This window comes from Ascidiella aspersa, chromosome 5 (assembly GCF_963924565.1).
Source record: "Ascidiella aspersa chromosome 5, kaAscAspe10.2, whole genome shotgun sequence".
Classification (NCBI taxonomy): Eukaryota; Metazoa; Chordata; class Ascidiacea; order Phlebobranchia; family Ascidiidae; genus Ascidiella; species Ascidiella aspersa.
Genome location: NC_139451.1, coordinates 26,830,282 through 26,854,997, shown reverse-complemented (window position 1 = coordinate 26,854,997; position 24,716 = coordinate 26,830,282). Strand labels below are relative to the sequence as shown.

At 35.2% G+C, this 24,716-nt stretch overlaps 2 protein-coding genes across 2 annotated transcripts; both read left to right on the top strand.

Annotated features, from left to right (window-relative positions):
* Nucleotides 1-1,072: 1,072 nt before the first annotated feature.
* On the top strand, nt 1,073-14,328 carry LOC146145693 (activin receptor type-2A-like). Its single transcript, XM_083389598.1, has 12 exons — nt 1,073-1,664; nt 3,112-3,272; nt 4,343-4,461; nt 4,912-5,063; nt 6,332-6,499; nt 6,883-7,029; nt 7,435-7,547; nt 8,369-8,522; nt 10,756-10,894; nt 11,396-11,526; nt 12,652-12,852; nt 13,573-14,328. Exons 1-12 carry the CDS (start codon nt 1,542-1,544, stop codon nt 13,693-13,695), a joined length of 1,731 nt encoding a protein of 576 aa, XP_083245724.1. The 5' UTR covers nt 1,073-1,541; the 3' UTR covers nt 13,696-14,328.
* A 1,591-nt stretch (nt 14,329-15,919) lies between these two features.
* On the top strand, nt 15,920-23,961 carry LOC146145692 (protein ERGIC-53-like). The gene is made up of 12 exons (XM_083389756.1): nt 15,920-16,079; nt 16,870-17,024; nt 17,401-17,570; nt 18,334-18,433; nt 18,672-18,792; nt 18,884-18,936; nt 19,257-19,409; nt 19,841-19,911; nt 20,918-21,091; nt 21,583-21,784; nt 22,544-22,662; nt 23,832-23,961. The coding sequence occupies exons 1-12, from the start codon at nt 15,920-15,922 to the stop codon at nt 23,866-23,868; spliced, it is 1,515 nt and encodes a 504-aa protein (XP_083245882.1). The 3' UTR covers nt 23,869-23,961.
* Nucleotides 23,962-24,716: the final 755 nt, after the last annotated feature.

The window sequence follows — 24,716 nt, the reverse complement described above, 5'->3', positions numbered from 1 at the left end:
AAACTTAATAGAAAAGTAAAAAATAATTTTTACATATCACAAATTTTTTTATTTTACTCGCGGCGCACCTGGCAACCTTCCATGGCGCACCAGTGCGCCGCGGCGCACCGGTTGAGAAGCGCTGCTCTACTCTGTTAACCGTAAATTTAATAGTATTTATAATTCAAGTGACTTTTTAGGAGATTTATGTATTTATTTTAAACTGGCATGACAGTAGGCTATATACCAGACATAGACAAATTGCGATATCCCCCGTAAGCGTAAAACCTGTAGGAAGAAAATTTATTTGGTTGGTGAAGGCAAACGTTATTATTAAGGAAGGCGTTGGCCACTTTTTGTCCTCGTAATCTGACACCGAATATTGGCATTCTAACTGAATAATATATTTGGCCTGCATTTTTGAGTCGTTCTATTTCTTTGCATATGGTGACTCTGGTTAAAAATCTGCTAAAAAAAATGTAGCAAAACTTGCCATGCGCTATGTTAGTGGTTCTTAACCTTTTCCCTTGTTGCACCCCTTTCAAATCACCAACCAATTCTCTCACCCCTTTAAAATCACCAACCAATTCAAACCCTTTTAAAATTGCCATAATAACAAAACCAATGTAATTTTTATTTTTATAAAAGTAAATGATAACACAATAATACAATACTATCAGGTAAGTTAGTTTTACATTTAACCGTGCAAATAAATCAATTACAGTAATACATTTTCAGTGTCTGATCGTCTGATTCAACATCCCCGCACCTCTTTGGAACAGTTCTCATCCTTAAGGGGGCGAGCACCCCTGGTTAAGAAACCCTGCTCTATGCGCTCTAAACTCTGTGCACAGCAGGCAACTGCAAGAGCCTTTATATGAGGTCAGGTCCGCGAGACGACCAAATGTTCTCATTTTGTCACGTGATGCAAAACGCGTCGCGCTTTGGCGTCCAAATGTCTAGTCACGTATTGTTGCCTGCCGCCGCCTGGCCGCCGTTTTCAGGACGTTTTTGTGCGCTTTCTGCGTTTGTTTGGCTTGGTTCGGGTCTTTTGTGGCACCAGGCTGAAAGTTTGACGCTGTAATAAGCAAACCGTGCTGTTTCACATATTTCAAGACGTGCAGTTAAAGTTATACAGGGTCGTTTTCGGAAAGCTCAACGCGCACGCAAAATACACTTATTATTTTGGCGTTTTGAAAGGAAGTGTGCTAGACTAGACTGTGTGTGGAATGGTGACTAAAATTTATGGCTGTTGCCCTGTGTTCCGCCGTTACGTGAGAAAAACGTTTTCTCTCATTTTTATTAACATTTGACCGCAAACTATTTACCTTTACTAATTGTGTTTGCTGTTAAGCATCTTGTAAATAACATTAGAATCTCGTAGAAATCTAATAAATTGGACTATGTCGTGCATATAAAGCATATGCTTATTTTGGAACTAAAAGTATCAATATGTATTTATACAATATTACTTTTTGTTTGGTGTTCTACTATTTCCGGCTTCAGTGTTGAACAGGATGGGGTTTAAAATATTTTAGCTTTTCTTTAATTTTTTTAGAGCAATGTTCCTGTATGTCGCTATAGGGCTTGTTCTTGTCGGCCATGCTTATTCTTTACATCATATACACTGTGACCACTATTCTACTGCAACGTATGACAGTGTGAATGATCCATGTACAGAAGAGGTAAGTTTTATAGATGAAAGCACTAAAGTTTTTTTGTTTAATTTGTTGGCTGTTGCAACTTTAAAGTGGCTGATTCCAGTGGAAAATGTGGTTAGTTTTTTGATACATCACCAGGTATAATAAATTGTACACCTACACTAGTTACATTGGTAGTTAAGTTATAGTTAAATTTCCGACCTCATGTGTTCATTTAACATTGTTTGTGAAACTACACTAGGGTTGTGCAATTCATTATATTCTAATACCTGATATTTTGCGCGAAAAGTATCACAATGACACTTTATGCTTAAAAAACAAACAATTATTTTTTTCTAGAGTATTCAAGTATAGTTTGCTTTTCGAGTTAGAAATTAAAAGAAAGTAAAAGTTACCTCAAGTGTTTATCTTACTATTTTTTGATAAATTTACTTTTCAAGGTAGAAATTGCTGTGCTTGATCGCAAATCAATGCTGGAATCTCTATATTTATTAAATTCGTATTCTAGTATTGGACTAATACCGACACCACCATGTAGAATTGGACGAGTACCTATTCTACTACTTGCCATCAGGTTTTGATTCTGATCTGAATTATCCGACTTTCCTAACCTGCACACTTACAAATTTAGCACTGCACACTGGTTATCTTCACAAAAATTAATGTTATCTTTCACAAAAATTAAAATTCAGGCTACTAGGCTAGTATAAACCCATGTGGCACAATCAGATAACTTTTTGCTGTCTAAGATTTAATCTAAATTTTATTTCCATTAAATGTGTGGTAATATTTCAGTTGAAGTCCTTAATGTACAATACACTTTCCTCAATGTACAATATACTTTGTCTCACTAAACAATATTGTGATAAGTTTAAGCCTAGTATTGCTTGCCAAAGAAACAGGTATATACTAAAGTAATCAGGCCAATGTGTATGTTTGGCCTCAAGTAGTTTAGTTTAGTTTGTTTGATGTGAAGCATAACATCATTTCTAGGTTTTGCAAAATTGATTTTCCAAGGCAGGCAGTCAGAATGTTGCCAGCCTTCTGGTGACAAGCATTTTTGCCAAAAATTACATGTTTTTTGGTATCTTCCCTAAAGGTAAATTTTGTATTCACCTAACAAATGTATAAACATTAACAAAGTTCTTAAGCGTTAAAACAAGGCAATTGAACAAGTAATAAGTAAAAAAGTCCAATTTTAACTAAAACTTTTTTTTTAGCTGATTCTTCACCAATATGGGCGCCAAGTCGCCAGTATTCTGCTTACTGTTCCAAAAATTTATGCTTAACTATGATCTACTTATTACAAAGCTAGCCTAATTAACATTTTGCTGCTTGGTAGAATCTATAAAATTTCAGGGTTAATGGCTTCGCACACACCTATCCGATATAGTACACAGCCCCAGTCGTTTGTTGTTTAATACCGTTGCTTAAAACGTAGGAAATTGAATCAATTCTTTTCTCTCTTTAGGAGTTTAAAGCAGAAAACAATACATGCAACAGGACAGGTGCGGCTTGCTCCAAACTAGAAAATGCAGAGGATTATCATTGCTATGTTCTTTGGTCGAATACAACTGACGTGAAAGTCGTTCGAAAAGGATGCTGGACAAACCAGGCTCCCTGTAAGAAAAAGTAAGTGATAGGTTTTAGTAAAAAGGTCATTTTTGAAGTATATGCTTTTTCAGTGTCACCTTTTCATTGTGAAACAATAAAAACTTGTATATCTTTGATTCTAAATTTAGTTTTCTGGAATTGAACCCATTGTTAGAGGTCATTTTTAGTACAGTTCGATGCACTGTCGTGACTTCATTACATATTGCCATTATTTGGCCCTAGATGCAATTAATGCCCACCTTATAATGAAAATAAATCAAATCTCACTTGGCCTGTCTCTTTTACCCAGAGGTACCCAAACTTTTTTTAATTTTTTATTAACCACATATGCATAGTAGTCTATTTAAAAATTGCCTCGGCATATATGTGTTTGATGATAAACAGACCATTAGGTATATATATTAATAACCACTGTCTGCACCTTTACATTACAATATTTTCGAACAGTCTTCAGTTGAGCGTAACTTGTAAAGTAAAACAGTTTTACTTGTATAACTCTAGAGTTCTGCGTGCCAAAGTTCTACAGTTAGCTAAAGCATACAATTCACAATTATCACTAGTTGAACATTACAATAAAATGCCTTACTCTAACTCAGTGGTTCCCACCGCCGGTCCATCAAATTTAGAAAGTTAATTTGCAGCTTTGTGACGTAACATAGAGTTGATGGTCTACTTTTTTTTGGACTTTATCGCACGTCATAATGCTGCAAGTGTTGTGCCCCACTGTTTAAATGTAGGCTACAACTCGTTGAAGTCTTAAACTTTAAGACCAGTTGTGTGTGAAAGCTAAAAAGTGTTTTAGTTGCATACTGTTGCGTTATTAAATTTTGGGTTGATTTTGATTTTTTAAAGGTCCTCCAGTCTGCAAAATTTGTTTTGAAATTTTACCGGTCCGTATATAAAAAGGTTGAGAACCACTGCTCTAACTAACCAATGTTCTCTTGTGCGTTATGTAAAATTAACTAACTTGCGACCTCATATAGACATGGTTTATTTAAAGAACTTAAATATATATTTTTGTATCTGTAGTAAAATTTTTTCCAATATTTGCACTTCAATTCTTCATCAGTCATTTCCTCTATGTATAGAAATGTGTGCGTTGGTAACATGAAGTCCAAAAACAATTTGATCTTCTGCTGTTGCGATGCCCAGAACTGTAACAAGAACTTCATGTTTATTGAAAAAGCCGACGAAGGCATTGATATGGGTATGTTAATGGATTATAATAAAAAAATAATAATAAAAATGTGAAATGGGTTTGTTAGTAAAATTCAAGTTAACAATTGTTTTAATTTTTACCATATCACATTTTGTAGATTTCCTGTTACCTAAAAAGCTATGTTTGTTTATATTTGCATATTGATGATTAATTTTCCCATTTGAATTAGATTTGTAGACTGTAATTTTTTTTACAATATTTTAAATATAAATTGTTATCAAAAGAAAAAAAGCTACTGCAGAAGGGCTAAATCACATTTGTTGTACAATACACATATGCATATATGTGTCTTTTATTGAACACTATAAAAGTGTGTTTATCTTAAATTTTGTGATACTATTTTTTGTATAAAACAACACTATTGTCACACATTTTGTCTATAAATAGGTACAACATATACCAGCTAACCTAAAATAACTGTTAACTTTTTATTAATAGAACCAACTAAAGAAATAGATTCAGACAGTCCTGTGATTCAAGGAGTTCTGTATGGCCTTCTTGCACTTTTTGTCATTATTGTCATATTTTCTGCTGTATGCCTCTACAAGAGAAGAAAGAAACCGTTCGATGGCATGGAAATTGCCAGTGTGGTTAGTCAATAAATCAAATTAGAAACTTGTTGAATATATATCATTTTGTGTAGAGGTATTATTGTTTTTAAGCAAAAATTACATCGCAAACGTAGTGTTCAGCATTAAAAAAATATAGTTTACTATCTATTTACAAACACCTCATACATTTTAATTGACCTGGTGAAATACATGGCATTATAATGTAGAACAATTAAAAGATTTGTTAACTTTGGTGTGTTTACAGTGTTGTAAGCAAGACACAGCCAAGTCAAAAAATTACCTAACATGGGGCTAACAAGTATTTTATTTTAAATAACAACTTAAAAGTCCTGTTCAAGTTAGCATGAGAGCTTCAAGTCATGTCATTGAAAAAGAAATGTTAGAATATTAAAACTTGTAAACTTGTCTAATTTAAACAATAACACAAAAATAACAAAAACAATATATATATACACAGTATTTGTCCAAATTACTTAAGTCTATTAAGTACAATGAGTCTATTGAGTATGCTGGCTTAAATTCACTCAAGTGAAGTCATCCACTCAAGTGATTACAACTTTTTTTTGCATGATGCGAAGTGGAAAAAAAACAATAGAAAATTACTTTGCTTTTTATGAAAAGCTATAAAATATTTCATAATAAAATATTTGCAAAAAGTATCGGCTTAAATTTATAGATACTGATATGTCATTAAGAGCAGAAAAATGATAATTTTATTTATCGGTTTATCTCTAGTTTTTACATAGATCTAATTCATTTTGAGAGCATTTTAGAGATCAAACCGATATCACTTTTTTTTTACCTATACCAGATTTTTTTACATTTTGTCAACCGATACTCGATACTGTACCAATTTTTTTATATACCTGGGAAATGTTCCTGAATTAATTAAAAATGAAATTCAAATAACGTTTTAATTTATATACGTATATTAATTATTAAACTGTTATTTTGCATGTTGCCTTGACATAATGGTAAAACCAAATTTTTTTGATCAAAAGAAACGTAAGTTGTTTGTTGTACAGGAAAAATTATATCATATTGTCATATTAAAATATTGTCAAAGGTATCGACCTACATTGACCATAATGACCAATACCGATATATCGGTAAAAAACAAATATCGGCCGATATCATCGGCAAACCGATATATTGGTCTATCTCTAGAGCATTTCTTTTACATAAAGGCAACACCTTACAGAGGCCGGCATAGTGATAGCAGTGGAATATCAGCATCTCTAATTTTACCCATCTAATTCATATTAAGAGTGTTTTTTTACTCAAAGGAAACTCCTTCATCTCGTATGACCTCGTCAACCATCCAGACAATGGTGATGCCAGCAGAACTGAAGTACCCCCAGCTAATTGAGTTGAAGGCCAGGGGCAGATATGGCTGTGTTTGGAAGGCTCAGTTGCAAGATCGCTATGTAGCTGTCAAAATCTTCTTTTTGTCGGTAATTTTTGTGCTTTTTTTACATATTGACTCACCGATTTTTTGATTTGATTTTTGAGTTAAACGGTTGCAATGGTTTGGCACTTTGTGTGACAGGCACTTTTTTAACTATAAAAATTAATAAAGCCTGAAAAGTTTTGTTTTTATGTAACAAAAACTAACTTAAAATTTATGGAATCTTACATAGATTTTATATGTGAAGTTACCTTTAATTTATAACAATACTGCTTACTTAAACGTTTATTTATATAGAACACAGATTTATATTTTACAGTCTTATACATGCACATTTTTAATAATTAGGAAATAATTAACTTAGGCCTTAACAGTCAAAGAAAATAATTGAGTTAAGCCAAAGATGCCAACAATCATTACTAACTGCAGGACAAAAAATCCTGGCAAAACGAGAAAGAAATCTTCGAAACAGAGCTGATGCATGAACATCCCAACATCCTGCATTACATTGCTGCACCTTGCAGAGGCACAGGGGTGGACATGGAGCTGTGGCTTATTACCGATTTCCACACACATGTAGGTTCCACAGTAGTTAAATTTTATCTACAGCTGTTGGAGAAATTTCGTAAACCAATTTCCTGTTTTTTTGCCAATACGGACAATATCGGTGTACATTATGGAAGTGACCTTTGATACAACTAGCAGTATTTTAAGTCTGGATAAATGTTTCAATGAAGAAATATAAATGTTTCAATCTGTGGATAGTGACAACGAGTGTAAAAGTTCTATTAAAATATGTTATGTAGTTGATATTACATGGTCGTTATTTTTATAGTGGATAGTGAGTTAGAGAAGGCATGGGTCAAGTGTTTTTGTTAATTTTGCTCCTTTTTTGTTTTCAGAACAAAGATTTAAACTCCCTTTGGACTTTCTATATTTGTGGTGGATTTTCTAAAAATACTTGTTACATTTTTACTGCAGGGCTCTCTGGCTGACTTTCTCAAAGTTCGAACCCTAACATTAGATGAAGCCCTGAAATTTATCCGAACAATGGCTACTGGGTTGTCATTTCTACACAGGGACATTGTCTGCAGGTTCGTTGTGCATCTGGATTCATAATAACATAATATGTATGAGTTTTGTGTCACTGACTGTTAAGGTCTTCTTCCTATTATCTGGTGGTTTAAAATGTTCAAATACGAAAACTTTGTTCTGAACATTACTGTATATTATAGAACAAATTCCATTTGGCCTGTTTCTTTTGAAAGAAAAAAGTAGCCTACTGCTTTTCAAAGAACCTGTGTAACTTGCCCTCTTTAACTCCGTGAACTGAACGTTTACATATTACGGACACAGGGTTGACAATTTTTTGATTTCTAAATTGTCTTTGATTGCCTTTAAATAGATATACATATTGGAAAAGTCTATGAAACGCTATGTTTTTCCAAAAGTCTTTAAGTAACCTTTGCGTTTATTTTGTGTGCATTGAGTTAAATTTTTAAAAAATGCTGTGGTAAAACAAAATTATTTGTTAATGGGCTGACCATGTCGTTTATCCTGTTTTATTTTCAAACCATATTCTAAACATGTCAAGGCATCCAATTTTATGTATTTAAGAAGTCTTCAAACGTATTTCAATTTATTTGATAAAAATGTGTGTCAACCTTGTGCGTTCTAGTTATAATAGTAATAATAAAATAAGCTTAATATGTGTTTCAACAACAAAATCTTGCCGTCCAACAAAACACATAAAGCCGACGATAAAAGTTCTAAAAACCTCTAATAGCTTGAGAAGCTCACCCCTTCGACCAAGAATCGGCTAGGTCTAGCTTTTAACATTAATATGCATTTCGCCATATTATCAGTTTATTTTAATTCGAACGAATCACAAATATTTTATTTTTTCACTTTGTAGAGGATCTAGAAGTGGCTACAAGCCCGCCATTGCCCATCGCGACCTTAAAAGCAAGAATGTTCTCATCAAGGAGGACTTGACCGCTTGTATTGCCGATTTTGGACTTGCAGTCAAATTCGACCCGGGAGAAAGTTCTGGCGAAAGTCACGGACAGGTACTTAGTGTTGTTTTACCCAAATTGTTTTTTTTATAACCGAATATGTTATGTTTGGTTAACTTATATTAATGTTGTATGGTAGTAAAAACGAGCATATAATCATCTAGTTAGTTCAGCGGTTCTCAAAGGTTGTCACCTGGCAGCCACGTTTTTTTTTTTTTTTTTTATAATCAAGTGCCTCATCAATTTTTATTTTAAGTGAAATTTAAATCGAATTACGTTTTAATGATATTTGATCTGTTTGGCAAAAACAGTTGAAAAGCGTAGTTATTTTATCAAATTGACACGAATATATATATATATATATATCTTGCCGTATGTAACATTTTTTGTTTTTGACATTTTGCTATATATTTGTTTGTTTTGTATTGAAACTGAGGATGCCTTATACAGCGTGTTTTGTTTATGCAGCGATTCTGATAATTTGAATAACCTTATTAATTTTGTCATAAATGTGTTAACTAAACAGTCAAGTTTGCCAACTGTTGGAAAAGAGTATATTTCCTTTTTCTATAATTGTCAGCGGGAGACCCTTGTACACAAAATTGTTGAGTTAAATACTCTTTTATGTTCAAATCAGTAGGACGGGTGACGGGTGTGCCCCAGCCAATAAATTCATCAGGAATTTTATTTAGATATAGTGAGCCCCCAAGGGTTCGCGGACCCTAGGAAGACAATAAGTTAACTAGATTGTTTGTTAAGTTTTAAATAAGTTTTGACGTTTGGTCTCCTCTGTTCACACCGAATTGCTGTAATTTTTTTCTATTTGATATTATGTTTCCACTCTGCGCAATGACGTATCTCAATGCCGCCAGAGCTATTTTGACATTTCAAAGTGATGTACAGTGCTATTTGACTTCCTGTGTTCGCCGCATAAGGCAATCAATTGCTCCTTGTTATCTTGAGGTTTTTCACAGTCGAATTCATGATAAAAAACATGTCTTCTACGTTTTAAAAAACTCGATTAAAAATCATCTTTAACATGGCAGATAACCTCAGACTGTGTAATTAGTATCTATTTTCAATATATAGGCAACAATTAGCATTACGTGCGTCACGGCAAAGAGAGATTTATTTCAGTTTACAAGTCATTTTTGTAAAACTAAACCTGTTAGTTTTTTCATGCTGTTTTCAAAAGCTAGTAGCTAAATGGAAAAATATCGAGAATCCAGCTTCGTTTAAAGCTGGCCACGTCAGTTAGCATAATATAACTAGCACTTTGATATCACTTTTTATAATATTGATTTACTCGACAAGAAGACTGAAAATTAATTTCAGATAAAATATTTTTGGAAAACCTAGATTCTAGGGCTCTAGGCCCTTTTCATCTACATGAAAAATAATGCTAAATAACTTCACGTCATAAAACTGCCACTTTAATTGACGCGATAAAGAATGGTTTAGGGTTGGCTTCACATTTTAACACTATCACGAAACAATGTAGAACAAACGCCCAATATTATCGAACATTGTAAGCCTCTGAAAACAAACAACAAAACAAAGTGATTGAATTAAAACAGTGATAGAGTGCCAGGCCCCTTTATAACTTGCCGCGTGTTTGCGAATTGGTTGTTTCAACTTGAAAATCCAAAAGAGAAACGGCCCAAAAAGATACCAGTTTCAAAGTTGCCAAATGCATGTCTGTGTGACTCTAAAAAAATGTCCGGACCTTTTCAAAGTTTAAATTTGTGCGCGTGTGCGTTTGTGTGCGAGTGAGGACTTACTTTTCGACGCCCTTTGCGTGGCAGGTTGGCACCAGACGCTGTATGACTCGGGAATTTAGTTTGTTTGTACAACGGAGTAATTTTATTTTAGTTGTTAAAGCAGAAGAAACATATTATAGCAGCGACCCTGTCAAGAAATTTCCAATGTTATTTGAAGTAGAATTTAACTGACATTACGCTCCCGTTTCTATTTTAACCATCCTTAAAATGAGAAAAAGATTGCCCAAAACACACATCGAACGATAACCTCCGGTTTCCTCAGGTAACCTATTTTAGACTTCTAGTTATGACGTAAACTGGGTGTCTTTTTTATGCGCGTTAGAATTTTTTTTCACCTGTTCAGAAATGTAACATCGCTTGACAATGTGACACACAAGGGCCGCCTGTATTACGTGAAACACGGCCTGTTTAGCGGGAACCTTTTCAAAGTTGCATTTTGTGCGTATGTGCGTGCGTTCGTGTTTGTGTGCGAAGTGAAACTTACTTTTCAACGCCCCTGTGTGCAGGTCGGCACCAGACGCTATATGGCTCCGGAGATCCTGGAAGGAGCAATCAACTTTCACCGTGACGCCTTTCTGCGAATCGACATGTACGCCTTCGCCCTTATCATGTGGGAGATACTGACCAGATGCAGCGAGGCGCCGGGTACGTACTGTACTTTGCTCGCACATTTTTGCCGTTCTTGTTCATGTTGACGTTTTATTTTTATCAAAGTTAGGGCGATGGCGGAAAACAAAGAGTTGTTTGAAAAGCCTCGCATTGTAACCTGTAAATCACGGTCCTCAATGCACATTTTCGTATGTGTCATAACATAACGCCTGCTTTAAGGGATTAGTTGTCGGTGGCTGATTGAAAATTGTATAAATATTTAAAAAAAAAATCTATTTTGTAAAAACTTCATTAAAAACGTTCTAATATGCTTGAGCGTTTTAAAAAGTTATAATTTACTTCAACGTCATTAAAAAGTTCCAATTTGATCAAACGTCATCATCAAAGTTTCAATTTTTAAAATGGTTTTCTGTGCGATGTAAGATTTTAAGGTATCAGCTGTTTTGCGGCAAAATAGAAAACAGGCGTGCATTAAGAATTCCACTGTTTAACGCATTCGTTCGGTCATTTTTTTTTTATTGTTTTATGTCTGGCCAGGTTACTCGATCGTGTACGCGATGCCATATGAGAAGGAGCTCGGACAAAATCCGACCTTGGAAGAAATGCAGGACCACGTCGCTGACAGGAAGGGGAGGCCATACATCTCCAACTCGTGGAGACAACACGAGGTAATTGACGCGTTTTCTAGATTTTTGCACTTGTTATATTGACTTTTTAACCTATTGTTCAAAGTCTTGGCTCGCAATGTTGTACTGTCAATGATTTGACTGCATTTGAGTCACTGTTTTCAAATGACTGTACTTGACGCAAATCTTTTTGAAAACTAATGGATCCGATCCGATACTGAAGTCTTTATCAGTGTACACGTACTTGAATTTATTAAAACACGCGAAGGCCTAAACAAGTGAATTCCTTATTCAAACAGAATCAATACAAAACAATGTTAATAAAACAGAAACAGAATCAGTAAGTTAAACATCATTGCCAAACACTTACAAGTTACAAGTAACTAACAAAATGAGCTCCTACCGCGATAAGGTAGTAACACCAACTGCCGTAAGGAAAACCACAATGTCAAGGCACCATGTGCTCAGTGACCTTTGAACGCAAGTCATAGAATGATCACACAATTAAATAGGTCATAAAGTACTTACATAAAAATGCGGTTTAACCAGCTCACTGTTAATCTTAACACTTTTGACCAAAATCACTTTATACTAAAGTATTTTGAACAACTGATTTGAGATCGGGCTTATTTTTTATCAAATATTACTTAATTTGAAGATGACTTGCCCTAATGATGTACTTGTAAAGTCCAGAGGACCTCGCTGTAAAAAATATTTAAAAAAAATGAAAATTTTAGAAAAAAAAGGGCCTTATTACATTTTCCACTAGCGACAACACAATGTAAACTATTTTTAAGTGATTTGCACTGAAATAGTTTAGGTGTTTAAATTTAAGTTTTTCTTGTGCTTTCTGCACTTGTCAAGTCGAGATGACCTTACTGTAAAAAATATTTGAAAACAATATTAATTTTAAAGTGAGAGACCTTATTACATCCTTCACTTATAGCGACAACACCATGGGTAATTTGCTCTGAAATAGTTTAGGGCTGCAAATTATTAGGTGTTTAATTCAACAAACCGATTCGAAGTTTTTTGTTCTGCAGTCACATTTTTTTTAATAGTATACCGGTATAAATCAAAGTTAAAGGATATAGTATACCGAATCAATGATGTATTCATTTGGAATAATTTGATCGTTCGAGACGAAAAATTATCACATTCTGTAAGGTGATTGGAATCCTTTGCGCCACGATGGAGGACAGCTGGGATCAGGATGCAGAGGCGAGAATCTCTGCTGGGTGCGTGGAGGAGCGTCTCGAGAACCTCCTCAGGAATTACTCGGCTTCCTCCAACACTCCTTACTACAGCATCAATTCCAACCTCATCACCGACTCCCTTCCCACCATCACAAGCAACACTGAAACACAGGTAAGCCTTGCTTTGTTTTCAAGTGTCTGACACCTTCTGGTAATTGTAAAGTTGTAAAGTGTAACAATTATCAAAAGAGCTTTAATTTTTAAACTAAGTTAAATCTTGACAGAAACAAGGGTATTCGTTATATGCAATCCCTAGTCTAGAACACGGAAACATTTTAGCACGATTTTTCACTTTTAGGTTGACCCCGCGTTACCAATGTGCGACCCTAAGACGCTGAAACCTTTCTTAAAGCCATTAAGTAAATTAAGAGTTTTCGATACTAATTGCAACCGGCCTGCGATCGATAAAATAAACATTGATAAAAAGCGCCAGTTTCTTACACTCACAAAAATTGCACTATTTTTTTCATCCAGAAAAACAATGTTACAAAATAAAACGAGAATGCGTTAGCCAGCTTATACTGAAAGGTATATAAAAGAAGAAGACTGTACAATACCTTAAAAATAATAAATCTAGACTTTGATGAAGAATGCGATAAGCTGTGAGCCTATAGCGTTATTGAAATGAGGGAAGCCCTAAATGACCAGAATGTGGCGTAAACAACGATTTACATAACCCCTAACTTTATCACAAACTTTCCCAATAGTTCCACCCTGACCCAATTTCTAACCACAGCCATTACACATCACTAACCCCAAACAGAAGCAAACAATCCTTGTGTCGCCATTCGTTTTCAAAAAAAGTAAAGTAAACATATTTTTCCGTTTACAGAACCAGCTAAACGTGGAAAAGAACGAAGTCAACCAACAACAACAGCAGCAAGCCAATGACACGTCACCGCTCCTGGAGACTGACGTCACCGAAAACGTCATCGCCGCGTCATCGACATGCTGAGGCCATTTTTTCCATCATATTTTGGCTAATCTGTCTTGCCTTGCTGTATAAACTAGCAAGGCGTGCGGCCGATTTCAAAATTGGTCGAAATCCATTTTTATATCCGTGGTATTATTGGCCAACGAACACGTTTTTAAAGCTATTTTTATCCTGGTTTTGAGACTTTTTGCAAGAGGGATGGAAGGCAGTTGGCCCGTTTTGACGTGGCCAAAGAAACCGGGTGATAATTACCGGGCGTATGTGCTATAATCATACCGACTTTCAAATTATCCACACTAGGAAATAATCGAAAATCAGTAAAATGGCCCTAAATATAATATTGTTTAACCTCTGGTCTGCGCAAATGGCACAAAATTTAAGGTAGAAGCGAACCCTGATGCTTTGCAGATTTTGTCCTGACCTTTGACCCTCAAATATGCGGGTATTTTATTCTAGTTCGAACGTAATGCTTCAGTCATTGAGTTATGGAATCGACGTAGAATTGAATAGAAAATTAGGTCACAACTTTAGAATTTTTATGTTCGTTTTTCATCTTTTTCAAAAAATTAAAATTACTTTGCTGAGATATTGGAAAAGTTACGGAAACCTGTTATTGGTTGTGGCATTAGGTTTGTGCGCAATGTTTTTGTCTTGCACGATTTGTTGAGTTTTTAATATGATTGAACGGAACTCATTTTGATATTAACAAAGGTGTTCTGGTTTAAATTTTTTTAAAGTCCGATTTATCCCAGACAATTTTATTTTTCTTAGTTTTCTGTAATTTTTCCGGTTAACAGCATTCAATACACATGTGGAGAACGCTTTTTAAAAATATTTTCGCTTTCTTGCCACTTTTGGCGTTGGCTGCTGAATTGCGCTTGCCAAGTTAAATAGATCATCCAGTGAGTTTTGCTGTATTTTTGTTAAAGATATTTGCAAGAGGTTCAATATTTTTTTATAACTTAAAATTCCCGTAATCTTTAAAAAAGCTAAACACGTAATAATCCTTGACTACGGGCCTTACAATTGTAAGGCTCCGTAAAGATTTACAATCGTTTTTTTTCTTCGCTTGTTTGACCCCGTCGTCGTTTTTATTTCATATTTTCATCATAAATAGTACTGCGTTGCGTTTTCGCCAAAATGTGTATAGGGTGTTGTATACAACGTCGCATTTTTCATCCTGAGTATTCATTTTTTACTTAAGCTTTTTGTTCGTCAAACAGTTCATCACTAAAAAGTGCCGCTGAGTTTTTTTATACGTTGATTGCGATTTACGATAAAATGAATTGAATTGTCTGTTTGTGTAAGATAAAATCATAAACGGCAACTACATTTTGTTGTAATCATGTTTCCTCTATATACGGTCTGTCCCAAGTTTTTTTTGCAACATGTAATGTAAATGAGATAACCGGACCGGTTTAACTTGTTATCATGCTTGGATTTATTTTATTTTTTGCTGGACAGTCTCATGTATTTTTTTCTGACTCACTGTTTCATCTCGCACCCGGAAACACGCCACATCGCTTTTACTACTTTTTTTTGTACAGCTGTTCTTCTCACATTTGCGCCGTTTTATTTCGAATAAACACGTTTTCTACGCGTTTGTCACAAGCAGAGTGTTTAGGTAAATTTACAAATTTAAAAAGATAGTTTTAAATGCACTTTGAATTAAACGATTTTGCTGATCTTGTAAAAAGATCAAACCTGTCAAAAGCTCAAAGATTTAATGAGCGGTATGCTCTTTCACTCAAATGTCCGGTATTTATAATCTCTTTAGGGGTGTAATATAGCTTTATTATTCGGCATATTATTCTTCCAGTGCCAAAGCCACAATATTAGTTTAATTCATAAAATCAAACATAGTCACTTAGTGCTCCGGAAAAAATATTAAGTTTAAGTCTTCAATGTTTTGGTAAACCATTAGCACTCGAGCGTGCAAAATAAGGGTTACTCAGCACAAATGATATCTCAAATAATATTTTAATCTGCTTCTATTGCTATCGGTAATGGGTCTCAAATACGCTGCAAATGTGTTGTGCATGTGTTTAAATAGCAAAAGTATCATAAAACGGAGATAATACCTGTGTATAGTGTTCGCACCCTACGGCTATGGTTATGATGACGTTGCCAGACGGTACAAGTCATGCGACGTCACACCGCTTCTCGCTAGAGCGAAATAATCACTGACAAGTGGCACAGAATTGAAATCGCGTCTTATTTTTATTTTTTGTAAACAGAAGCGACCATGATTGTACGGGTGTCTGTATGTGTTCTGTGTGTTTTCGTTTGTTGTTCGTGGGCCCAAACCAAGCAGTACAGGTCACGCTATGAATTCAGGTACAGCTTTAAGGGGCCTAACCTAGTGCAACCTGACAACACCGTACCTTTTTGGAATCACACTGGAGGTAACGTAACTTGCTCTTTCGGTCAGTCGTTGGTCTATAAAACAACCTGCCTTCTTGAGACACGTTTGACAAACAGCCTTTGTAGTCGTGTTCACCTTAAACTTTGTAGTTTTCCGCTTTTTTTTGGAAAGTAATGTGTATTGGATTGTTTAATGAAACGTCCTTCAATTCCTTTGAAAAAAAGGAAAGCAGCGAAGCCTGAAACAATTATGTTTGCTTAACCACCTTTCTGTTTTCCTGTGTGCTTAATTGTAAATATTTCATTATAATTGCACATTTGAACAATATATAGGGTAATCATTTAACAAGAATTGCATTTGGGTTAGGGTGTGGGTTGGCGATTTAGGTTAGGTTGGGTCAAGTATAATTATTAAATGTTAAATATGGTAATACTTTACCCACTCACACCCAAACGCTAATGAGCCCCCTAACCTGACTGCATTCCATAATTTGTGGCCTCCAAAGGTCTACGCCAAAATTTGTTTTAGCTAAAATCCTACGCCAGAATAGGACAATACATATGCCAAAAATGTCTATTTTTCTTTGTTAATTAACTAGGCTGGCGATATTTCACGCCAAACGACATACTGGCGTAGTTTTTGGCAAGCATTCCACGCCAAAGAACTCTGGCGGGAATGCAGTGGAATGCAATAAGGCACCCTAACCCAAATATTGTGCATTGATTTAATAATTGTGGTAGGATTTTAGACCAGCACCCATTTTTTTCGTAATTTGCATCATTGTTGATCATTGTTCAACAGCACACAATATCATCATTTTATCGCTTTAGATGCTGTACCCGGGGATGAGCAAGTCAGAATTGTTCCATCACTGAGAGGAAAGAAGGGTGGAGTTTGGTCCAAGTACGAGTTTCCTTATGATGAATGGGAAGCCGAATTGCATTTCAGGGTTCATGGAAGAGGAAAAGTTGGAGCTGATGGTTTGGTGAGTCAGATGTTAATATATGTAGTCTGGTGCTGTTTTTTTGCTATTGTTACCATTTTATGAGGTTTAAAGTCTGTGAAGTTAAAATATGGAGCTCTTTATTTGTTATGCTTTATTGTTTAACTATGTGCATTGGGCAAATGGTAGGCATATTAAATTGAGTACATTTGGGTTGTAGCACAAACTCTAAAAATGATATATATATCTGTTTTGTGAAGACCTTAAGTTTACCATTACAATTTCAGGTAGCTTACAACTCTCTTTATAAGAATTTTGATAAGTCATCTTTCATTATTTAAAAACTGTAAACAATATACTGGAGACATACTAATGGTTTTAATTCAAACAAACCAATGAGCTTTCCAATTTTAAATAGGTTCTTTGGCTTGTTGAAACTCCAAACCAGCCAGGAACTGTGTTTGGATATATGGACAACTGGAAGGGAATGGGTATCTTTTTTGATTCATTTGACAACGACAACAAAAAGAACAACCCTTATATTTATGTGATTGTGAATGATGGAACGATAAGCTACAGCCATGCAACGTAAGTTAACAATACACCCAACATCAGCATATAAAATATTAAGTAATTTGTTTTTAATAAATTGAAACATTTTGTTACAACCTAAATCTTTAGCTTATTATAGTGATTAATAATACAACTTATTTAGGTAGGTTTTTATGTCTTTTGGTTGCCTCTAAAGGTAATTAGAACTTACCACATGGTTTATGACCAAGGCTGCGGAGTCGGTTAAAAAAAACGAGTCCGACTCTGGCCAAAAAAATATACCCGAGTCCGAATATATGTAAGATTTTGTTGAGTCCCGAGTCCAGCTCTGACTCTACAGCCTGTATCTTACCCATTTACGCAACTAGATTAAGGTGGATTTTCTGCAATCCACTAATATTGGTGTTATAATTGATCCACCCGCATTACATGGTTTAAAAATATTTCACCATTTGCTATTACACTTTTACAACTTACATTTTGTCGCCATAACAGTTTTAAAATGTGATAATGCGCACGTCGGACCCTGGACTCTGGTAGTTTTACGCGGTCTTACTCGAGTCCCGAGTCCAACTCCGGCAAAATAAACCGAGTCCCAAATCCGACTCCGCAGCCCTGGTTATGACATGCATAATTTAAAAACTGCAGCCAAACTGATTATTTGTTGTTGTGCAACTTACTATTGTATTTTTATACAAATAAATATGTAACTTCTTGCATTTAGGTATTGTGTATAAATACTGCTTATGTAGTGAGTTAAAATGTACTGAGTTAAAACCTAGTACTTTTTCTTACTTAGAGATGGCCTCGATCAAAAAAATGGTGGTTGTATGAGGGATTTCCGCAACAGACCTTATCCGGTCAAAGTGAAAATAAACTTCAGCAATAATATCTTACTAGTAAGTAAAAATATTAATATTTAAATATACTGAACAATAAATGTAACATAAAATCCAAAGGTGTAAATAGCTTTTTCATGCGATGGTTTAAGCTACCGATGCTTCTAATGTTTCTCATAATTTTACGAAATAAAATAACATTTTAATAAAACTTTTTTTAGCATTACCCTGTAAAAGTGCAATATGCCATGTTAACCCAATTGTTTGTGGTACATCTCATTTAACTAATTATATTCAGGTGAGCATGGATCAAGGTAACACAGATGTTGAAGATTATGAGGTTTGTTTCCGAGTGGAAAATATGTTCATCCCTAAAAACTACTACTGGGGTATTACTGCTGCAACAGGCGGTCTAGCAGGTACCGTAATGGAAATGTTATATTCTAAAACTTTTATTGATTAAAATGTTGTTTTCTAATTTGTTTAATGTTTTCACACTGTGTTCTATAGATGACCACGATGTCTTGAAGTTATTGGTCTCAAGTTTGCATGAGAAAATAGAGGTAAGTTTTCCAAAATCTGAAGTTTTTTTTAGACTAATAGCAAAATATTACTTTTACATAAAGGCCCAATTGTAATAGTTTGTCAAAATCGAAAACATTTAAGTTTGCTATTATTTGGTTGTAACATAAATTGTACAAACACTTCAATGGTCTACATAACTTGATAAATGATATTTCACGTAAAAAATATTATTTTGCTAAAGTTCTGTATTATTTTGTTGTAACAAATAGTATACAAAGAGTTGTGCTTGAACTATTGGGGGTCCACTTTGGTCTCGACAAAATATTTCAAAATATTTGACATTTTTTGTTAGGAGGAGGCAGCAACTGCAGATCCAGCATCTGAGGAGAAAGTCAAGTTCCAACAGGAATACGAGAAGAGTTTGAAGGAATTCGAAAAAGAGCAGGAGCAATTCAAGGAGCAACATCCGGACATGGCTCGCAAGGACCCTGAATATCATGCAGATGAACTGGTAAATACTCAGCTGATGTGCGTGATTAGATTACCTTTAGCTACAGGACAGTAGTATAAGTTCTGCAGGCAGGCAACATGTAAAAATTTTACTGCAACTGGCCTAAACTATTTTTATTTGAAACTAGATAGTTTCATTTTGGGGAGTAAATTAATTAAGCCAATGATTGATTAACCGAATAATATTGTAATGCACAACCGAAGGCTATATTGTAATGTATAATTTAAAATTCTATTTATTCCAAAGTGCCAAACTGCTAAATTGGGTAAAATCGTACACAAAAAACTGTGTATTTGAAGTTGTTCTATATTTGTACCACAATGAAATAAGCCACATTATTAAACGTACTTGTTGCCATTGTTTACCCCTTGAATATGTAGTTAATTGAATATTTTCAATGTCTTTTGTTTAAACATGTTTTTGATTTTCAGTTTGAAGGTGGTGGAAGCTCAGAATTGCGATCAATTTTTGAGATTCAAAGCTTGATCAAAAAACAAATGGGGTAGGTCCTATTTAATGTGCTGTGAATTGTACTACTTGGTAGTTAAGACCAGGGCTGCGGACTCGGGACTCGGGTAGTTTACAAGTTCTTACTCAAGTCCCGAGTCCGACTCCAGCAAAAACAAACCGACTCGTCGATTCCCGAGTCCGACTCCACAGCCCTGGAAGACGAGCAAATTTTATACCGTATAGGTCTATCATTTATCTGTGTAATAAAGTGGCTGTCATAAGAAACACTTTATACCCGGGGTCGGCCCATTTCCGATTTCGTTGGCCAAAACCTATCCGGTAAAGATCTTGATGGGGCCGTCCTAAATTTTAACTCACATTTTTGTTGTTTAAACGAGTAGTTTTTAAGTTTCTAATTACAACAACTATTATTGGAGGCCTTAATAGAATTTGCAATTTAAAATGAGTCTAATAAAGTTTAAGAAGAAGGCGGTAAAGCGTTAACAAAATTGCGTTTGTTTAGTTTAATATTTGGGTCCACACAGCGTTGTACATGATCACAATGAAAAGATATAAAATATATCCCTAGAAGATGCGATAAATATAACTGTTAATTTAGCTGGTATAATTTGAATGCGGCCGTTAAACTCTTGTTGTTGTTTTTATATTTAAAAGAAACAATAATTTTGTTAATTTTGCAAAACCTTGATAGCTGATAGTTGCGGGGTATGTGATGGCGCCTTTAAACTAAAATGATTCTCTCAATGCACAGAAAGTTTTGCTTCAAGCGCGAATTTTTTTTTTTGCATTAAAGTTGTTGAATTGCCATAAAATATGGGAAAATGGCCACGGGCCCAGTTTGTATAATAGGTGGCGGGCCGGATGATTTACATTGGAGGGCCGGATCCATCCCGCATGCCGTAGGTTGCCGACCCCTGCTTTATACTATACATAAGATTATTATCTCAGTTAAGTTGACGCAAAATTGCTAAAAGGAACACTAGGACATATCAGCAATAAAACAAAGACAGTAATTTATCTGTCTATTGATTTGCAAGGCAGATGGTTGAGATGATACAGAACATGGAAATGAAGCAGAGTGACATATTCGACAAAATAGAGGAGACTCGTCTCAACCAGGACAAAACAACTGATAACAACGCTGGCGTTCAAGACATCAGGAGTATTTTGGACTCTCAGCAAATGTCCCTGGACCTTATAGAGGCTATGAGGTAAAACCTATTTTTTTACATTCTTACAATCAAATGGTATTAATCCATTGATTCCCAAACTTCAAAACCAACAAAAAAAAATAACAAAAAAAATGACCACAAAAAAAACTATTTTTAAAAGTTTGGATACCAATGGTTAAAGTATCTTTAAACTTTTTACTTCCTTATTATGTCCAAAGCCAGGTGTTTAATTGTGCCCGGATGTCCAAATTAGCAAAGCACGCATAATGGTTGGAGGTTGTAGTAAGACGTAGTAAGAAATTCTTACAGGCGTAGTAAAAAAATTCTTACAAAGAATATAAACGCCCATACAGCAGTATAGGTAGCAATAGCGTTTTGAACGTTTCGAAAAATTCTTTGTTTCAAACAATTTCTCGACTATTTTTAAAACGTTTAAAGAGTTATTCGAAACGTTCAAAATGCTACTTACTGTTGTATCGGCTTCAAAATTCTTACTACGAAAAAGTAACACTGTGTATTTCCTCCCGCAGAGGCGATGTGACCTACCTTCGAAGCACAATCGTCGCAGTGTCGCAGTCCATCAGTAGGATAGGGGCCGGTGCTGGGGCAGGAGGGGCTACAGGGGGTGCAGGGGGTAACCAGGGTGGGTACGACCAGATGAAGCAGCTCAGGGTGATGCAGGAACAGCTGGACTCGATGCAGAACACCATGATAAGGGTGCAAAATAAGCAGGTATATAAACATCTACAAACCGTCATTCTCGCTATAGCTTTTGTGCATGGCAAGGCATTTGCCAAGCGGTGAAAGCGTTTTTATTCTACACCAGTGGTTCTTCACCAGGGTTCTTGGTGTTCGACGCAGCTGTTTTAAGGGTTAAGCGAGATCGTCCTCTGTAACGTAAAGCTGTTGTTTCAAGCTAAATTCGAATATCTTTTTTTCTCTCTCTCTCTTTTGTGCCAAGGTATTGTTTTTCCAACTTAACCTATATAAATGCAAGTTTATAATTTGAATATGCCCAGTTTCAGCTGCTAGGAGGAAGAAACGAATACTGAGCGAAAATTTGGGGGTGAACGAACGCTTGCAGAATAACATAGGGGTAACACAAGTTACCAAAGGCTAATAAGTACAGTCATTATCCAACGGTTGAAGCATTTTGATGCCACAGTAACTGAAAGTAGAGTATTTCTTTAAAAGTCGAAGCATTTTTAATGCCACACTTTATGTTATTTTTGTTCGTCTAAAATAAATCGTCAATTTTGGGGGAAAATAATTCAAGTGTCATTTGTCAAAATGACGGGTCAACATATAAACATTAATTTTCGCCAAGTGCAATTAGGCAATTACAATTAATTTTCTCTCGAAATGGTTTGCACCCTTTATTGGATATTAAATCCCCTTTAAGGCTCGCCGCCTAATTTTGTTTTATTTATTTCTGCTGCCGAAGTTACTAATAAGAACCTCATTTTAACCGTTGCAAATTACGTTCAACAGAACAACCCACCTAAGCTACAATGTCCCGAACCTGAAATGCCGTCGTGTGTGTCGCTGGGATTCCTGGCAGTCATCGCACTTGTACAAGTGATCGCCATTATCGCCTACCACACTTTTAAGTGAGTATTATTAGGAAAATATTTAATCGGAAGGTTCGCAGTGTTTCGGAATTTGTTATACTCGCATTGCAAAATCGATAAATTTAATATTAACAAAAAATCGGAGTTAAGCGACAAAGAAACTTGAATTTGTATCAAATATTTCAAAATCTTTTACAGAAGAATTTATTTCGCCCATGCAGGTAGAATAACTTCCCTTTTAAAATAAACATTACCTAGGTTTATTTTTTTCTGCGAAATATTTCCGACCACAATGTTAAAATTGGTGTGCATTAGCCTGCCATATAAAACATTCTATGTAGTAAATAATTGAAAAAATGCATGAAAATGCCAAAGAAAGCAAAAAATATATCCTTAGCGTCATCAACCTAGTTTTAAAGAACAAACAAAGCAACTTTGGCGCAGTGTATGGTGCATTTTACATTGAAAACCAATAGAACGACTTCGCGCAACGGACATGTTGCTTTTCCTGACTTACAATAAACTCCACATTTCCAACGAAATAATCGGGCCCTCTGTAATGTCTAGCATGAATCGAAATAAAATGCTGTCGTCGCGTAGTCACTTTTCTATCTCAATCTTCGTAACCTAAATGCGAAATTGTATCTTTCTACAGCAGCAGTTCAAGTGCAGTAGCTCAAATTGCTCCTTGTGATTTATAGTTTGACCCGTGAAGGCTATATTTGCTTAATCAAATCGGCTGCTTTCTAATAATCTAACAACAAAGTTAAAATAAAGTTGGGTACACTATGCACGGATCTGTAACGTAGCTTGATAATAAATTACAAAGCCAAAAAGGTCGAGTAGATCGACATCATCTTGATAATTAGGACGTTTCGATACGAGCTTGTATCATCTTCAGTTAATGACATCAATCTACTGGACCTTTTTGGCTTTGCAATTTATTATCAAGTTCAAATTAGCTCTTTATTTTTGAGACCGGTAAAGTCGAGTAATTTATTGTTTGAATTGTACTTTTCCAGTCGCGAAATCGGAGGTAAAAAGGACCTTGGTAAAAAAAAAAAACTTTTCTATCTTTGAAATGCTCAATTTTTTTTAGAATTGTAATTTCACAGTTGCTAATTATAAGACATATTGACTACTAATGATAACACTGTTTTTTGTTGTACTAACTCAAAATAACAATCATTTATTCTGTATTTTTTCAGAGCCTCGCGCGAGGACGCCGCAAAGAAATTCTTTTAACTTAACGTTTCCCGTACTATTTCAAAGTGTCTCGATACAAAACCTTTTAACAGAGTTTATTTCCTGTTTTTTTTCCTTCCCTCCTTCCCTCGTTCGTTCGTCTTTTCGTCTTGCCCGCTCGACCAGAGAGTGTCTGCTTGATCGGTGTTATTTAATTCTTCCCGACGCATTTCGAGCGCAAACTCGCAGCCAAACAGCGTCTGTAGCCTGGGGGTGTCACCCATCTTTAACTTCTATGTATGTCGTCTTTGCGTTAGCTCGTGTGCGAGACTTTATTATTATTCGAAAACGTTTTAAACATACTGCCTACTTCTGTACGGGCTTAGATATTCTTTCTACGTATGAATTGTGTTTCAATCCAGAAACAGTACGCCAAATACGAATCGTGAAGCATATCAGACCTTTTTCTCAGCCATTGATAAAAGATTTACCCAATCAAAGATCCCTTTGATTTTTGCCCAATGTCATTGTAGTTATGTTTGTTGCCTTAATGAAACATTTGCATTTTGGATTACTTCCTCATTTGGTTAGGGCGCTGGTCGCAATAGCTGTTTTGACCGCTCATTTTGGTGATCTCCTGTTTATTACAGAAAATAGGAAGTTCATATAATATTTTATTTGTTTTTCTATTTAAAACCTTTTGCTAAGTGTATGTAAAACTTGCCAAGTCCAATTTGTCTGATACTATACGAAAGTAAAAAAATAGCCAAATATTATAATCATACGTCGAGCCACACTATAGACCTTTCAGCAAATCGATATAAGTAGCCATTGAACTTGGCCACATTTAGCTCCGTATAGAATACAGTGTTTTAATTTTTCCCCTGACCTTACTTATCTTTCACCGA

Bases quoted from the DNA above. Each gene is read 5' to 3' on its own strand.
- LOC146145692 (XM_083389756.1), top strand. From the start codon at position 15,920: ATGATTGTACGGGTGTCTGTATGTGTTCTGTGTGTTTTCGTTTGTTGT. The intron at 18,793-18,883 runs GTACCGTAATGG...TGTGTTCTATAG, and splicing joins TGCAACAGGCGGTCTAGCAG to ATGACCACGATGTCTTGAAG. The intron at 21,092-21,582 runs GTAAAACCTATT...TTCCTCCCGCAG, and splicing joins GACCTTATAGAGGCTATGAG to AGGCGATGTGACCTACCTTC.
- LOC146145693 (XM_083389598.1), top strand. From the start codon at position 1,542: ATGTTCCTGTATGTCGCTATAGGGCTTGTTCTTGTCGGCCATGCTTAT. The intron at 3,273-4,342 runs GTAAGTGATAGG...CTCTATGTATAG, and splicing joins CAGGCTCCCTGTAAGAAAAA to AAATGTGTGCGTTGGTAACA. The intron at 5,064-6,331 runs GTTAGTCAATAA...TTTTACTCAAAG, and splicing joins GCATGGAAATTGCCAGTGTG to GAAACTCCTTCATCTCGTAT.